The following is a 13,375-nucleotide window of genomic DNA, read 5'->3' as shown; positions in this document are numbered from 1 at the left end:
TACCGTCGCACGAATATCCATACCCAACACCAGCAAGGCCTAAAAATATTATTCATCCTTACGGTGTTCCGAAAAAAATTTACCTAAAAAAAAAAAAAAATACATTTATAAAATTTAATGAATATTCTATAGCCCGCTACAAATTTATGTATCCGGGGATTAATAGTTTTCTTTCCAAGAGATGCATAATTAACTAGGGCTGACCTGTGATCTTTAACCCTTTGTTATCTATATCGGTTTATCCCAAAATACTTATTGCAGCGCATAGTAATGACTCTCTACCTGAAAATAATTCGAAAACGAACCGACTGCTATGCGAGAATACCGAAAATACCGAGTGGAGTATAGGGCTCGGATTTAAATTTAAAACCACTTAAAATAATTACTGGGCAAAAAAAAACCTTAAGTGATTTTATTTTTTCCTCAGTAAAACTATTTTAGCATTTCCTAATTGCTTAAGTAATTAAATAAATATTAGAGTAATATCTTTATGCATTTATTTTGAATGACAACAATAAAACACACATATATATATATATAGGTATATGTATATATAAAAGCAACTGTTGTACATATTTATCTATTCTATAAACGTAAAGTTAGTTGGGTGTATAGCATGATTCGTTCAGCACTTTCCATCAGTATGCCTGGCTCAAGTTAACCGATGGATAGGAGGCGAGCGGAACGCGAGGATGTTAGTCTTGGTCTTATGGCAGCAGCACAGAATACCGTCGCCGTGGTGTGCTGCCGTGTGTGTAAGTCTCCATGTACATATAGACGGGCTGTCATGCCAGCGAGGACTGAGGACTTTCAAGCAGAGAGGGACGGAGCTGAGTGTAAGATAGAATAGATAAGAAAGACGACAGCGAGGGTCCGGGTGAGAGAGTGAGCACGTAGCAGCCCGATGGTGGTGGTGTTCCTCGTCGGCTGTCACGGTGTTGGTAGAGCGCCATTGGTGTAGAGATAAAAGACTGGGGTGTGCAGTAGTGTGCAGTGGGATTACCACCGACACGGACAGCACACCATCAACCGACGAGGAGCCGTCCCACGGACAACTGCCGAGTACTTGCCGTTCGCACACTCCTAAACTCTATATATACCTCGTCCATGCGCGCGCATAACTTTGCCATCTGTGTACTTGTACATAATGTTGATCCACATCCACATGTGTACCAACACACTCTGCATCCTACATACTGAAGACTGTAGACTATAGACTATAGACCGGCATCATCATCCTACACCTACATGACGTTATATTACACTGGATAGAAGCTATACTCGGTACTCTGCTGTATGGTACTCGATGTGTCATGATCATGATATTCTTCTACATCTATTATATCTACTCTACTCTTATCTTGTCTACTTTGTTAGATGCTGATCACATGTGAAACTGGAGTATAGGAAGGATGGCGTCGCGATGTCGACGTCTAATATCATCCTGACTCAATACTACAGTTGTGTCATGTACATCCACGTCTCAAATGCTGACATACGTCAAGATATCTGGTATTAGTATGTAACAGTAGCAGCAGCAGCAGATGTAGATGATGTAGAAATAGGAGCTGACAAAGTAAAGCCAGATAGATGTGTGTATCTACAATATGTATAAAGCAAATTTACGAGGACATATCAGTGGACATTCGCACACCAGGATTGGATGGTATTTGAAATTTAACGGCAATATATATCTGGTAGAAGCAGGATCGGAGCAGCAGCAGCAGCAACCCCTGTTGTGTGGTGGCACTGGTGCTATGCTTCAATACCAACGTGTGGTGATGGAGATTGTACGGCCTATACGGGTGCAGCAGCTGAATCCCCCAGTGCCAGGACCCAGCACATACTGCTGTACGAATGAGGCTACAAGCGAAAGCTCTCTCACGTGTATTGTGCTGTATTAAGGCTGTTTGTTCCACTCGTACATGCTGGCTACCACTACAGACTACTCTAGCCTTACATTCTGCTTTATGCTTGGCTTTGTACTTGTATGTATTCATCGGTGTATTTATACAAAAGCAGTAGCGTGCACTCGCGCATATCCTTTACGTGCATTTAACATCCATCATATGTATTTATGTATTAATATATATATATATACAAGTAGAGTGGATAGGACTGGAGTCTGGAGTAGTCAAAAGGATCGAGTCCAGCAGCGTAACGAGCATGAGAGCCAGCAGAGAGCGAGTTGAAGCAAGCGATGCCAGGCATCGGTTCGGTACGGGGCTACGGCACTGGGTTGTACCTCCCAGGCAGCTTCAACATCGATTTCTAGTCGCTTACCCAGCAGCACGATCGAGCGAGAGAACGCTAACTCTACAACTACACTCTACCGACGACTACCACCAAGACTAGACTACACCAACCAGCCAACCAACCAAAGCCTTCCTATGCCGATACAACGCACACTACTCGTGTAGATAGATAACAAAATATATATATGCCCAGATATTATTATTCTCCACTAACAAATAGAGAATCCGGTTTTCATATTTCATATATTTTTTTAGGAACATACGTTTATATATAAATTGTACTGAGAGTACTCGGGCTCGGGGTCTGACGGAAAAATTTCAATTGGACCCGAAGGCTCCAACAAGGGTGCAAAGCATTAAAAGTAGTTTTGTAAGATTCTGTCTATTCTGTGTGCGTTTGTGTGAAGCAGAAGTAGTAGGGAGCGTAGAAGGAGAGTTGAGTCGGACGTTGTCGAGGTTCGCGGGGTCTGGGGGGACGGGGACGAGGGACAGTTGGCGTGGAAGGTCGGTTGCGCGAGCAACGTGATACGTGAGCAAATGTGTGTGTGTGTGTGTGTGTCGGCTTCGGCTGGCTCTTTACTTGGGGAATTATTTAAAATGATGATGCCACGGTGGGGAGACCCAGTTGGTATCGACTTTGGTGCCCTCGTTCGGGTGATGGGCAAACTATTCCCAACGCAAATGGACTTTGCTGGTGCTTTATACTCGTAGGCACTGTCGAGCATTGAGAGTTACATCCAACTCTCTCCTCATTCTCTGTACGTCTATACTAATCCGAGATCTCCGTGCTGTTCTGTTCTCGTTTCGCGAGCGAGCCGTATTATCATCAGCGCGCTTACAATAATACTAAACCAACAGCCAGCGTGCGAGCGTGTGAGTGAGAGTGTGAATATTATTATCATCGTCGGCGTGTATGCGCGTGTCTTTAAACGAACCCCGCACCTACATCACTGACTCTGATTGTCACAACCAATACAACTTTTGTGTACAATAAAAAATAAAAAAATATTATTTCACGTATACCGTAGACGCACCGAAGTGCATCGTGGCTCCAACTCTGATAACTACTGGTGAGCAATCGGTACCTACATACATTTAAATAGAAAAAAATTAAAAAATAAGCAATTGACTTTTTACTGATTCTGTTCCCATTGCTGTCGTTGTTTACAATATTTTTATAATAATAATAATTATTATTATTATTGTTGTTGCTAGTGAGATTCTGAGCAAATATTTTTTTTATTGCTATTTTTTGCTCACTCACTACTTACTACTTGTAGACTTGTTCACTTTGTCATTATCCACACACACGCACACACCTCGTTGTCATCATCGTCATGGTCGTCGTCGCGGTTGTGTGTCGTGTGTGGTGACGATGGGAACGTGAGAAACAGTATTTCAAATAACAAACATATATATATACATGTATATATATATGAATAATTACATTTATCAATAAAATTAAAAATATTTTAATTACAATATATTAAATTTTATTTATTATAATTTTTATTATTTGTTTGTTTTTTTTTGTTATTTTTAAAAAAAAGTTACCACCAGCCGTGGGAATGCTGTTGCTGCTGCTGACATACGTTCAAGTGGAGCGTAAATGGAACGAGTGACATCGCACTGAGAGACAAGGACAAGCGACTTCTACGTCGAGCAGTGGAGAAAAGTATACTGGCTTTGTGGTGATAAGCACTGACTTTAAAAACTTTAAATTTTGTGTTAACTTTTTTTTTATTTTATTCATTTTTGTAATTTTTACTCCGATACGAGTAATCATCAGTGGCTGGGAGTAGCTGTTGAAAAGTAATTGTCTCGAACGGCTGAAAGTGCGGGTAATACTGCAGAGAGAAGTATCCGCATTTTGTAATTTTTAAATTTTCCCGGACGTACGCCCGAGCGAGATTGTCGTTTACAGTTGAGGTCGGTGGCAGTTGCCACGAGTGACACAGTCGAAAATTTTATATACATATATATATATATATACATATATACATACATACATATTTATCTGGGCAATATATATATATATAAAAAAAGCAGGACGCGTGTGTGCGATTGCGACGCGCCGAGAGGAAAGGGAACGTCGAGCAAGAAGAGAGGGGGAAAAGAGGAGGCGGCATTTGCTCCGTGAAGTGGCGCCCCCTATTGGTCGAGGCTCCCCCACCAGAAGCAAGACGGCAAGGGGACAGTGAGTGTGGGGCTGATCGCACGATTTTCTCCCACCATCGGCACATAGAATTTCGCAAGGACTGAGTATCGCGCCCTATGAAGTCGTAGCGAGATTACATTTGAGTCCGTAGTGATCGGTACATCAGCGGGCTTACACTGAGGCTCTTTAAAAAAAGTATTTGAGTTTAAATCCAAAACGGCGGAGTGAGTTTGGGTATTTTTTGAAATAAAATACCCAGAGCCTGGTAGAGTAACCAGTGGTGTTTCTGATTGGTCATAGTCGAGGGAATAGTGGGTTTCACTGGTGGAAGAGAAACCAGTCGTGTCGTGAACGGCTTCGTGTTAACATTAAAGTCGTTTGTGCTGAATTAAAAATAATAAATTTATTTAAAATAATAATAATATTATTTAGTATTATTATTATTCTGTTATTATATTATCGTGGTTGTCCTAGATCTTGTGATATCAGTAACCGCGTGGATCGTACGCACTGTATGTCCATGCTGTTTGGTTGTTCCGTCACCGGCTGCATACGAGTTTACTCGTAACTGGTAGTTGTGAGTACCATACATACACATCTACATCACATTCACATCCAAACACAATCACTGAGGGATTAAAAGGAGACAGAAGGAAGAGACAGGGTGAAATACAATCCATCTCACTCACTCACTCTCTCACGCGGCGGTTAAAACGCTCACGGACACCAAGAGAAGAGGGGGAATTATTTTATTGGAGTAATAAGAACAAGAGGAACAAGCGCAGACCTACTGCTAGGAGATAAAAAGAGACAGAGACATATATTGTCTGTCCATCGCGTCACTGGCGCCCTCTATACGTCGTAAAATAAATTACAGTTTTCACAATGGCTTCCGTGAGAGATACGGCGACTTTCTTTGCCGAGGGTACGGCGAGCCAATTCGAACATGTTATTAAATTGTATCCCCAGGCATTGAGACTCAAGGCCGATAGGAAAACCAAGAAACCCGAGGAACTCATTAAATTGGACAATTGGTAAGTTGCTACTCATCTAACGCCACCATATCTAGACTACATATTTCCCCACATATATAGATATACGTACATTTATATAGAGTTTAATATATATATTAAAAATAATATTTAACACACATGGAGCTTTTGAGAGCTGTCGTGTTGTCTTGAACAGGAGTCTTCTGGTAAGTCGTATGTGTATGGTATCCATCCATCCTCTGCCTGGTTTTATATTACGAAGAGTACATACATGTACTTGAGCAAAAGTATCAGCAGCAGCAGAATAAACGGCAGACGGGTTTAGCTTTTACAAGACACAGCACACACGGGACAATGAACCCGTACCGTGCCGTGGGTACTCGTCCGCTTGCCAGCACGTAGCACACTGTGCCCGTGTGTTTAAACGCACAACTTCCAATCTCAATCTGTTTCCCCTCGTTTATCCGACACCACCCCCCGCGATCCACCGACAGATCTCTATTAACAACACACTCACTCGCCTTTACTTATGTTATAGACTTTGACAATTTGGCAGCCTTTAAATACACACACACACACACACACACTTACACATGGAGAACACACGCACGAGAGCTATCTACGTCATCAGTAATTGCTTTCCTTTCCTCATCATTATCATCACCACGAGTTTTATCCAATATACACAACTGTCACGTGCTCGTTCACCCTCTTCTTTATTTATTTATTTATTTTTTTTTTTTATTACATATTTAAATCTTTTGTCTTTGCCGCGTTTTTATTTTTTAAAATTTTATTTACTTGATCAAAAACAGCTGGCTCATGCACTCAAGCTCTCGTTCCTTTTATCAATAAAGTTTTTTTATGTTCCTTTAATTTTCTTCTTCTAATCGCAATAAAAAATTCAATAAATCACTTTGTCGCTATAAAAAATTTATGTCCACATGACATTTTAATAGAAGCGCTTTAAATACTTTTAGATCTTGTTAAATATTTAATTAATAAAATTAATTATCCGATAGATAATTTATTTAAAATATAAAATATAAATTTATTGATATAATTAACTCAATTTTATTTAATATAATTATTGATTATTATAATTATTATAACTTTATAGACTCTAGTTTATTATTAAATCAATTGATGACATTTTATTAGATGAAAAAAAAAAAAAAAAAAAATTACGGACATTTATAAAAGTACAGAGCTCGCATTTTTTTTTTATTCCGGCATCTGAAAAAATTAATAGCGACGGCTATTGATCGGGAGGTTTTTTTTTTTTTTAAATCCAACTCTATTGATTCAAGTAAATTTCAAATTTATTATTTCAATAAAATAATTATTATTACAGATTTTTTATTAATTGAAAATAAAAAGTTTTGTTGTTTGGTGTTGAGTTTAATCGATAAACGATACTGAGTTTTAATTTCTCGTTGCTTTTATTATTTAAATTCTGTAATACACATTCGCAATTAGTATTTACTAAATCCTATTCAACAGTTAATTAACTAATTACGAATCTATTGATTAAATACTGATAGATAAAATAAATTCGTGCTCGTAAAGTAACGGAGTATTATTGAACATCGAGAGCCAGATGAAAGTTTAAAGTTTAATGCTATAAAGTTTGAGTAGTTTTCGTGTACAATGCTGATGACTAGTACACAGCTAAGTACATACTCTTAGTACTAGACGTATGTCAGTATCACAAGAAAAAAATCTACTCAACTTTTAAATTTTTGTTTGCTGATCAATCAATTTTTTTTTTTTTTTTTTTTTTTTTTTTCAAAAAATTTGTCATTCAACTCCAGTTTTTATGCATTTGTTTGCTTACATAAATTTATTGACTCCAAAATTTTTTAAAAATTACTCGGGATTATTGTAACTTTTACATGATACTGAAGTTAGCCGTCTAATAATTTTTTTAAACTGATAAATTAAAACAAAAACAAAATATTTGAAAAAATTTCACTTATAGTTTTTTAAATTTTCTACATGTGCATATTTTTACTTTATTTTTTTTTTTAATTAAAGTTGAAAAACAAATTCAAAAATTTTTAAATCTGCTAACCAGGATCGTATTTTTAATTGGGCTTGAGTTTTTGCTCCATTTTTTTTTTTTTTTATGTGGTATAAAATTGTTGTGATATTTATTTATGAGTTATGAGCAATAAGTTTTGTAGAGAAGAATAGATATAATAAATGAAATATATAAAGAAGCGTATAACGAGTGATTGTGTCAAGGCTGTTTTTGTTGGAGCGCGTTGCGTGCTGAGAGCGGCTCTCAAAATGGACGCAAGCATGCTGACGCAGCATGCTCAAATGTAACTCTTTCCTCATCGTACATCCTATACCAATTACTGAATGCCTTAAATTAATTTATAAGTGGTAAAAAAAATATTTTTTTTTATTATTCGCCAAAAAAGAACAAAAAAATATCCACAATAGCTTTTAATCGAAATAATTTAACTTATCTATTAATTAATTAATTGTTAATTGTGTGTTTAATTGCTTTTTTTTAAGGTACCAAAATGAGCTGCCAAAAAAAATAAAATCCCGCGGCAAAGACGCCCATCTTAATCACGAAGAGTTGGTTCAAACAATGAAATGGAAACAGACAGTAAGTTTTATTATTGGAGAGAGACGAAACTGGATATTTATTTGACCATTAATGATTTTTTTTGTTGTAATTTTTTTATTTCAGCGCGGCAAGTTTTATCCGCAGCTATCGTATTTGGTAAAAGTAAACACTCCCCGAGCAGTGATGGCTGAGACGAAAAAAGCCTTCAAAAAACTTCCAAACTTGGAGCAAGCTATTACCGCACTATCGAATCTCAAAGGAGTTGGCACGACGATGGCATCAGCACTGCTTGCTGCCGCATCACCGGAGAACGCGCCCTTCATGGCTGATGAGTGTCTGATGGCGATACCTGAAATCGAGGGCATTGATTACACGACCAAGGAGTACCTTAATTTTGTTCAACACATCCAGACTACCGTTGAGAGGCTTAACAAACAAAGTAAGTATTTTTTCTTGTCTTGATACCCTCCGAGTTATATAAAAAACTTTTTTTTTCTTTTTTTAATCCTATTACTTGAGATATTTTAGTACTCGAGCTATTGATTTTAGACTTCAGATCAATAAGAAATTAAATTCTTTTTTTTTTTATTTGATGCATAAAATCAATAGAGTTGACTTTTGAGATGAGAAATAAAGAGTCTAGTCCATCTTTTATTTAATATAAAATATAAGTCGCGTTAATAAAAATTGAGGACCGAGCATGACTGAATTAATAAAATTACAGCGTCGAATGGAAAGACTTGGAGCCCTCATCGAGTAGAATTGGCCTTGTGGACTCACTATATCGCATCAGAGATGAAACCAGAGTTGCTCGACGGAATACCCGGAGTGACGGAAAACGGTAAAACTCACTCAGCGAGCAACGGAGACGCGACTGAACCCTCAGATGACAGCAACCAAGACACAGCAGTTGTTAATGGAAAAGAACCGGCAACAATTGATCCAGCAGCGATCGACGAGAACAGCACGACCACCTCCTTCACCGAGGACTCGATGGACAAACCGGCGACCCCAATAACCGCAGCGGTTGCCAGTGAGGACACAAATGACTCGTTAACAACAAACGAAAATGAAGATTGTAGCAACACATCACGGCCGACTGACAGCGAAGACACTGAAGATTCGCAGGACGCTCAGGAACCACCAACTAAAAAAATTAAAAAGTGACCTCAAAGCCTTAATTCATCATTAACTCAACAACACAACAACCAACACCACCACCACCACCCTGTCCACCATAGCCTCGTGTCGGCCAACATGACTCCGATCACTGCGAGACGTTTTTAATCGCGGGAGTTGCCACCAACTACTAAATTTAATTAAGAAAAATAAAATACATTCATTATTAAATAATTATCACCATCACCTCAGGGTCGCGAAAGTAATATCCGAACTAAAACTTTCCCAATTTTACATTATTAATAATTAATAAATAAAAAAAAAAAATATTCTCCTTCGTTTTCTCATCCTATTTAGGATCGCATATTTAATTATTATTAAATATAATTATAAATAAAAAAAAAATTGATACAAATAAAAAAAGGCCAATGTTCTTTCGTTTTAAAAATAAACTTTTGGCTTGTGCTCTTCTGTGTCTTTGTAATTTTATTATTATAAAATTATATGAGATTAACATCACGCTAATTAAAATGAATTATTTATAAAAACAATCTGTATATTTAATAATATTTTTTTGACTTATTTGTCTGAGTTTGTATTGAAGACACCGATAGTTTGTTGCGTGATCGGAGGGCTTGTCGACGCTGCTTAGATCCAAGCACGAACAAAAAAAATAATGCGTTATTTAATATAAATATAATTTATTTTTATTATTATATAACTTTCTTTACTTAACTTTTTTTTTCCTCGTTCTTTTAAATGGTCTACGGACCAGTTTATAACTTTTTTCTTATGTCATCGATATCGATAAATAAATTTATTGTATTATTTGTAATAAAAAAAAAAAAAAAATCGACCCAGCGTGACCACGATAAATAATTGTTTTTAAAAAACATAAACTCCCGCGGCTTATTTGACAGTGGCGTTATTAATAATAATTATTAATTAATTAATCTATTATTATTATAATTATAATTATAATTATTAATTATCGAATCATTACCATAATTTATAGTTGAAAAAAATAAATAAATAAATAAATAAAAAACTGCATGAGTGATGCATAAAGCAAACCAAATACCTTATAAGTACATTAAGGGAAAATAAAATGTTAGCTTTCAGTCCACTTGATCATAAACAACAACAACAACAACATTTAATAAATAATTAAATTAATTAACATGAAGTTAAATGAATAAGGAGAGAGATAATTGCAGATAAAAAAAAATTAACTCCACACACTGCACTGAGATTTTTTTGTACAGGGATATTAAAATAAACTAGTATTTTTGCATAATAATACAATGTGGAAATAATAATAATAATAATAATAATAATAATAATAATGATAATGATAATAGTAATTATTGAAGTAACAGGAAAAAAATTAAAATCACATGAGTACATTGATAATAATAATTAATAGTAAAAAAAAGAGTGAGTTGAAGTGCAAGAATGGGGTGAGTTTTATGTGTGAATATATATGATGATACTTTTGTATGATTGGAGAATATATGAGGGATATTGTGAGAAATAATTAATCAATAAGTTTTGCCATTGATGATAAATAATATTTCGTTATTCAGTTTATTATTATTATTATTGTTGTTATTATTATTATTACTAAAGAAACTGTTCCCATGTTACATATATATATTACTTATTGTAATTAAAATATAAAAAGAAATTACATCTAAAGGTCGAAATTAAATGCAGTTTTATTATTAATTATTTAAATAAAATAAATATACGGACTCTAAAGAGTTAATAAAGTAGAAAAAAAAAACTAAATATTCGATTAATTTTTTTTTCCAATCTTTTGTATTTTAGTAATTAATGAATTATGTGTTAATTCATTTTTTTTTATTATTATTAATTGTACAATTAATAAATTTGTGGCGGTTTTATTAAAGTAGTTAGTGTAGTTAATAAAATGTATTTATTTAGAAGTAAATAAACCCGAGAGTCGATCGTTATGTGATTTTTCATCATTAATGACAAGGTAAAATTAATATGACTTTATTTTATATATTAATAATAAACTAATTATATAATTTATAAATTTGTGTATGATTAGCGCTGACATTCCATAAATTTAATAGACATCAAGACAAGTCATTAATTTATCTATTTTATTCATTTACTGTCATTAATTAATTAACACTTTATTATACATTAAATATATAAATATATATATATATATATCTATAATTGTGTAAATGCGGTATTATTTTTTAAGTCCGTTGTCGCTATCGACTCATTCGCACTTAACTCATTTATTAAAATTTTATATCTTTACGTTTATTAAATAATTATACACAATTACTGTCTAATTAAATTTGTTTAAAAAAAAAAAAAATCTTGAAAAAAAAAAATAAATTGTATAATTAAATTTAGATCCTCGTTTAATTGTAAGCTTTTTTTTTGTATAAACAATTTATAAATAAACTAGCCAATAATTAAAAATGAAACATTAATTAATAATAATAATAATAATAATAATAAATAAATTAATTAAATGAAACTGTCAGCGATGTTTTGAATAAAAATAATAAATAAAATTTACAACCAGCGTAAATTTTTAATTTTAATAATTTGTCACAACATTTAAAATTTTATAAATTAACCGCGCGCTTTATGTAATAAATGGGATGTAAAGAAGGAGCCTTTGAGTAATTAATTATTAATTATTAGTAATAATAAGAATTAAAAATTAAAACAAATGAAATAAAACGTGCGGAGCACTGCCATGGAGCGACTCGCCGACACTTAGATCTATATTAATTATTATTATTATTATATATATACATTTTAGAGCACTTATTAATAATAACTTGCATGTAAAACGTAAGTCCAGGATATGTTTAGTAAATAATTATTATTTAATTTAAAATAAAGACCGAGATATGGATTAGTAGTAAGAAAATAAATAAAAATTAAAAAAATAAAGACTTGTCTTATTGTACCTAGGATCCTGGAACAATTAACATTAATGATAATAATAATAAATAATTAATAATAAACATCCTAGCGCTGGATATATAAATTTAGATATTTCACTTATGGCCTTAACTTGCAGTTAACAAACAAACAAAAAATAAATATACCGATTCACAATTATTTATTTATAATTATTAAATATATACTAAGTATGAATAAGGGTTGATGTAAGGACTAATTATTATTATTATTGTCAGTAACTTGTATTAGTTTTAACAGAACGGATGAGAAAGCGAGTTGATTAATGGAGAATATAAATAATCATCCCTTCGGTGGTGAAACCGCGTGATTTAAATCCACGAGCGCACTTGTATTTTAAATTTAAATTATTTTACGCCGATTGATAAGACGGCTTATGGCGGCAAAGGTAACAGCGATTAAAAAATAATAATAATAATAATAATAAATGATTGTAATTATCGGAGCGAATATTATGTACTGTAGTGAATGATTATTTAAAAATAATAATAAAAGTATCAGTGAATCTTATAAGACTTATTTAAATTTATGACCCAGAGTTGTGTAATTATTTATTGCAAGGAAGTAAATGGGCTGATACGATGACCTAATAATATCTAGAGCGACCAACACTTTAAATAAACTGGTAGGAGTGTCTAGACCTGCAGACGTATCAGAGACATATATATATATTTTATTATAAAGGATAAAGTCGGTGGTATTCCCCGAGACGTGTGGGGTAAGGGCGGTTACACTCAATACACTCACATGTACGGCCAACAATAATATATATATTTATATACTTATATATATGCAAGAGAGTAAGAGTGAGAGTACAAGAGTACGGAATTGTGAAACAGAGTATCACGTCTAGTCATGTAATAACGTGGTACTGACAACAGCAGACCGAGTGAGATGCTAAATTCTACAAGGGACATTATTGTATATATATATAGATTGTGTAGTAAGAAGGAATAGAAGTAAAACTAAAAGTATGGCATGAGGAGCGAAGGGAGAGATGATCGGATGAGAGAAGAGGAAGGAAGAGATAGAGAGGGTGGTATCGGGGAAACGTTATGTTCCGACAGGTCGTAGTGTGATACTCTGGATTACGTCACAGACGAAACAACTGGTTGTGGATCTCTGGGTGTGGGGGGCTGAGGGATGCGGGCTGCGGGAAGAGGGACTCTTCCAAAGGGGGTTTCCCGAGGTTCGCGGGATGTAATCCGAGGTTCTGGTGGTACTGCTGTTGCTGCTGCTGATGCTACTGCTGTTGTATTATATATGTATGTACACAGTGCGGCGGATA

General features: G+C 34.4%; 1 protein-coding gene across 1 annotated transcript; it reads left to right on the top strand.

Moving 5' to 3' along the window:
* Positions 1-2,910: 2,910 nt before the first annotated feature.
* Positions 2,911-11,416, top strand: LOC103569462 (uncharacterized). Its single transcript, XM_008546773.3, has 5 exons — positions 2,911-3,325; positions 3,806-5,447; positions 7,932-8,028; positions 8,113-8,428; positions 8,714-11,416. Exons 2-5 carry the CDS (start codon positions 5,299-5,301, stop codon positions 9,154-9,156), a joined length of 1,005 nt encoding a protein of 334 aa, XP_008544995.1. The 5' UTR covers positions 2,911-3,325; positions 3,806-5,298; the 3' UTR covers positions 9,157-11,416.
* Positions 11,417-13,375: the final 1,959 nt, after the last annotated feature.

This window comes from Microplitis demolitor, chromosome 7, assembly GCF_026212275.2.
Source record: "Microplitis demolitor isolate Queensland-Clemson2020A chromosome 7, iyMicDemo2.1a, whole genome shotgun sequence".
NCBI lineage: Eukaryota > Metazoa > Arthropoda > Insecta > Hymenoptera > Braconidae > Microplitis > Microplitis demolitor.
Note: the sequence above shows the minus strand (reverse complement) of the source record. Positions and strands in the feature narration are given on the sequence as shown.